Source organism: Nansenia antarctica (genome assembly GCF_963989245.1).
Source record: "Nansenia antarctica genome assembly, chromosome: 5".
Taxonomy (NCBI): domain Eukaryota; kingdom Metazoa; phylum Chordata; class Actinopteri; order Argentiniformes; family Microstomatidae; genus Nansenia; species Nansenia antarctica.
In genome coordinates this window covers 15,747,046-15,752,457 of record NC_137690.1, presented here as the reverse complement: position 1 = coordinate 15,752,457, position 5,412 = coordinate 15,747,046, and the positions used below count along the sequence as shown (strand labels likewise).

The 5,412-nt window shown below is 40.8% G+C and overlaps 1 protein-coding gene across 1 annotated transcript; it reads left to right on the top strand.

Annotated features, from left to right (window-relative positions):
- Positions 1 to 1,225: 1,225 nt before the first annotated feature.
- On the top strand, positions 1,226 to 2,092 carry LOC308157786 (G-protein coupled receptor 15-like; the record flags this gene model as incomplete). Its single annotated transcript, XM_080531388.1, has 1 exon — positions 1,226 to 2,092. One exon carries the CDS (start codon positions 1,226 to 1,228, stop codon positions 2,090 to 2,092), a length of 867 nt encoding a protein of 288 aa, XP_080387514.1.
- Positions 2,093 to 5,412: the final 3,320 nt, after the last annotated feature.

The window sequence follows — 5,412 nt, the reverse complement described above, 5'->3', positions numbered from 1 at the left end:
CACATTATGACATTATAGTCTTCTGTTTTCGTTTTCGCAACTTCAAAATAAAAGCGTGAGCTAAACGTTGAAAATCAATGACACATCGCTAGTCAACCCACAGCTTGTTTTGTGAGCCTGCTAACAATGTGAAGTAGTGTTAGTTAGGTAGCAGTGGGGATTACAAAGGGTGTCCTTTTTCCAGGCAGAGTGCATTAAAAGCATTAATTATTATTAATTTTCTTGCTATGTTTTCCCATTGGAAGGGCAGCCAATAGGGCACGTCCTCTCAATTTCTCCACTCAAAAGGGCACTTAAGCGCACCGTTTTCAACTATGGGGGCACATGGTCAGGGGTGCACATAACTGGTGCGCCAGTGCGCATGCGTCGCCAAAATGCATGCTGCGCGGCAGATCAGCCGCATGAAGGCGCTCTTGCGCACCAACAGCTTTTTTTTTTTTTTTTTTTTTTTTAAAGTTGATTTCAGTGTTTACAGAACAGAGCAGTGCTTAAAGAGATGTCCGTTTATATCAGTGTGTTTAAAGAACAGACATTCAGTTAGTGCTTAAAGAGATGTCAGTTTATTTCAGTGTGTTTAAAGAACAGACATTCAGTTAGTGCTTAAAGAGATGTCAGTTGATTTCATTGTGTTTAAAGGAGTCGGACAGACTTTCATTCTTAAAGAGCAGTCATTTGATTTTGCATTTGTTTCTTTTGTTTTGCACACAATAATTTGGTCGTTCATCTTTATTTATGAATAAATGTCGTTTTGCTAATAATATATCCATGTATCCCTTTTTTATCCATCCTGTGGGACGGGTCGTGACTCGCGAGCTCGGGGAGCACCAAGCAGCATCCCTAGGTGCTCCTCTGAGCACTGGCCCCAAAAAGTTATGTGCACCCCTGCACATGGTCAAGTTTAGACCATTGGAAGGGCAGCCAATAGGCCACGTCCTCTCAATTTCTCCACTCAAAAGGGCACTTTAGTGTGCCGTTTTCAACTATGGGGGCACATGGTCAAGTTTAGACCATTGGAAGGGCAATAGGGCACGTCCTCTCAATTTCTCCACTCAAAAGGGCACTTTAGCGCGAATTTCTCCACTCAAAAGAGCACTTTAGCGCACCAGGGGGGTGCGCCCCCCCCCCCTTGAGTCCGCCAGTGGCTCTGAGCTTGTATTACGTCTTTGAGATGATGAGCATTCAGCTATAAGAAGAGTCAACTTTCTCTGTCCGACCGGGCGTCACGATGCTCTCCAACGCAACCGTTCCTCTGTCGGTTGACTTCGACAGTCCCGAGGATTTCGTCATCTTTATTTTCCACATCTTGTTCGCCACGAGTGCCGTTCTCCTCGCAGGCTCGGTGGTCGTCGGTATATTCAGCACGAGGTCTCTGCGAACACAGAACCGGTTCATATTCATGTTGAACACGAGCATCAGTGACACACTGACCGGGTTCTCTGTTTACTATCTCGGTCTGTTTGACGTCCAAGAAGGTTTCCCGTCCAGGAATGGAACCTATTACATTTTGCCCTCATTTCTAGGGGTGAATGTGCTAACATTTTTGTTTATGCAGTTTGACCGATACCTTGCCGTGTGCCACCCTTTCTTTTACAATCGTTTTATCACCCGATCCCTTGTCATTGGCACTTGTGCGTATTGTTGGATACAGACGTATTTAACTCTAACGTTGCAAAACATGATGCCCATCTCAAAAGCTAAGCAAGTCAGCGCGTTTGGTATCATAACTCTGCAGATAATAGTTGTAACCAAATTGCTGATGACTATCAAGTTGTACATCATAGCCAGAAACCAGCTGGGGCGAGAGGCGCCCAGCACCGAGAGAGACAATAAGAAAGAGTCACTGCGCATCATAGTGTTGGTGGTCATATGCTTCTTAGCGTTATGGTGTCCATCCTTTGTCAATATTATTGTAAGGCAGTTGACCAGACATGGTGTAAAGTTTCACAATCAAGGCACGAATCTCTTTGCGATCATGGCGCGGTTCAATTCGCTGGTCACCCCGGCACTGTATATCTGGGGGAGCCCGGCCTTGCGAGAGGCCGTGTGGAGAACGGTGTGGCGGAGAGTGTGCCCTAAACGGAGGGGAGGGTAAGCTATGACGTAATCAACCCTTTTTCCTGGAGAAAAGGCTATATTTCACACACCTGATTCAAGATCCTGGTGAAAAGTTTAGTCAGGTTTAGCTGATTTTAGGGATATTAATTGAGTCAGGTTTCGCCCTATGGGCCATGGTTACACACCCCTATCTATCTCTCTATCTCTCTCTCTCTCTCTCTCTCTCTCTCTCTCACACACACACACACACACACACACACACACACACACACACACACACACACACACACACACACATGATTTTTAATGTTGACGTATAGCCTATGTGTGTCGCCCTCTCTACACAGAATCGGGTTTGACCAAGAAAGGATGAGCAAAGACGGAGGATGGATTTTAAGTATATCAACGTCTTGAGTTACTCGGTGTAAACGAGAGAATGCCAGCATATAGGAGTAATTGTGGCTTATTTTTCCTCTTCTTATCTCTCTGTGTTTAGCACAATAGGAATATGCCACTTTTATTTCGAATAGGCCTTTCGGTCAAAACATTCTCTTGTTTATTATTACATAACATGGTCCTCTGTGTTCAACATTTAGCCTTGGCTAGTTGTGTTCACCTGCGGTGTGATGGGCCTTCGCGCTGTTAATGTTGGTTCTCTGTGCTTTCGATGTGCACAGTAGCAGAATATGTTTTTTTATTTTTTATTTTAATTTTGGGACAATTTTGATAACACTTAAAGATGCATCTTTCCATAGAGATTGTTTAGTTTCATCATTAAACATGTCATAGTTCGATTTGAAGTGCTAGGAGTGTTGCCTAATGCAGTATGCATGTAGCCTAACGAATAATATCTGGGAATACTATGAATTCAACACAAAGCTGTAAGCTGATAATTAATCAAATAAGCAATGCATGTTCTGTTAACTTTTCAATCTTGCAGATTGCGGCTGTGGCGGCTCAGGAGGTATAGAGCTGGCGTCTAATGATCGCAAGGTCGGCGGTTCGATCCCCAGCTGTGTCGAGGTGTCTTTAGGCAAGACAATGAACCCCAAATTGCCTTGCATGGTAGCTTGCCGCCATTGGTGTGTGAGTGTGAATGGTGAGTCCAGAATGCAGTCCAGAATGCAGCTGCGGCTAACGCAGTAGGCCTATAGGCTAACACATTGGGAAATAACCTTTTGTGAGTTAAGTCTGTTATGCAGCAGAATTTAATTTCGACACTTGGTTTATATCAATACGGAAACCAGAGTTGTAGCCTATAACCCAGGTTTATAGCCAGTCACATTTGTAGCCAAATAGTTTGTCTTAGCCTATTGGTGACATTGTGTAAAGGCCTCTTATATCAATAGATTTAGTATGATAGTAGCCCAAATATGTGTGTCCTTTGGTCACAGAAGGTGGTTGCACCAAGCTGGGCCTCAGGAGTCCTTTTATGTATCACCCTCCTTTTATCTATAGGCCTATTCTATAATACTTATATTTAATCATTTTCTTTATCATTCGTGGAGGACATGTTTACAGTACTCGTGTTTGTTTTCTTTGTTTGACATGTTTCAAGTGGAATTGTTAAACACAGCCAATCACCACTACAAGTTGTTCAATGCAAATTGGTATGAAATTTGCCTACATGTGCGCTACTCCGCTTCTCAAATTATTAAATGTTGGAAATGTTAACGATTTCGAGAAATAAGCAACACGGTTTTTGTTTCTTTCTCCCACCCTCCACCAATTAAGAAAATCACATTGAAAATGTGAACGTTTACCTACAAGCACTGTAAAATGTCAGTATTATGGGCACGCGAGGAGGAATGTAACAAACCTTATCTACCTTGACCTAACTAGCCTAAATCTGTCTATAATTGTTCATATGTTTTCTAATGATGTTCTAATATGTATCTGGCTACTAAGTCTGCTGTCCTTATTTCGCAATGTTCTCTGCATTGTGTTTGATGACTGACAAATGGGCACAGCCTTTTTTTCAAGCATCTAATTACGTTTCTATTCGTTATAATAATAATAATAATAATAATAATAATAATAATAATAATAATTATTATTATTATTATTATGTTATCGTCAATGGTGAGCATTGTTTATTACTTACTTCAATAGTTAGGCTGAATATATTGTATAGCTAATTTAAATTCGTTTGAAATAAAAAATACGAATGCAAACTTCCAATATCTCAACTACCTTTTATGGGCCTAAACCCTGTAGACCTACACTCACCGAACACTTTATTAGTAACGATATACTAATACTGCGTATGCCGTTGCTCTCCAAACAGACTCAATTCTTCGTGGCATTGATTCCACAAGATGTTGGAAACATTCCTTTGAGATTCTGGTCCATGATGACATGATTGCATGATTTTTTCAGGTGCATTTTCAAGCTGTGAATCTCCCCTTACCACATCCCAATGTGTTCGGATACTGAACTCTCATGTTCATGAAACCAGTTTGAGACTACTTTTGCTTTGTGACATGGTGCATTATCATGCTGAATTAGCCATTAGAAGATGGGTGATGAAGGCAGCAACAATATTCAAGTGGCATTCAAACGATGATTGATTAGTATTAACGGGCCCACAATGTGTCAAGAAAACATTCCCCACACAATCACACCACCTCTACCAGCTTGGACTGTTGACAGGTGTACAGGTGTTCCTAATAAAGTATTAGATTAATCTATATGAGCGTTATAAAACATGAAACAATAATAAAATAAAAACGTTATCCCCTGTTAACGACTTGTTATGTAATTTGAAAGCGATTTATTGTAGAGAAACCAGATGTTTTCGTTCCAGGTTTTAACTCTGAACACACTAGGACAACATTAGGTTTCACACTTCTCCCTTGAAGGTTTTAAATTCATGAATTAAAATTCCAAATTCATTAATAGTCGCTAATTTATTGCCTCGAATAATTGCCAGTTAAATCCCGAGGCAGTGTTGAGTTAAATTACCATATTATTAACAGAATATGTGATATATACAAACATTTTGGCCCAATGAAAAAAATACTTCGTAATGATTATTTCCTTTCATTCTAAAAGAGATTTAAATAAAACTTGGCATGCATGCCTAATTAAATGTTCTGTTGGGATCTGCAGAATCTTAACCCTTGTGGTGTTCGGGTCAACCGGACCCGTTTTACATTTCTACTTTACATTTTTACATTTACATTTTTGGCATTTAGCAGACGCCTTATTCCAAAGCGACTTACAATCAATACATTTGAATACTAAGCATGTGAATCAGCAGTCCACCATTCGTTGCAGGAAGAGTACTCTGGCCCGGGGCCACTGATAGAAGGAAAAACCTTCTCCCTATTATCGCCTTCTACTAAACTTGTTTTT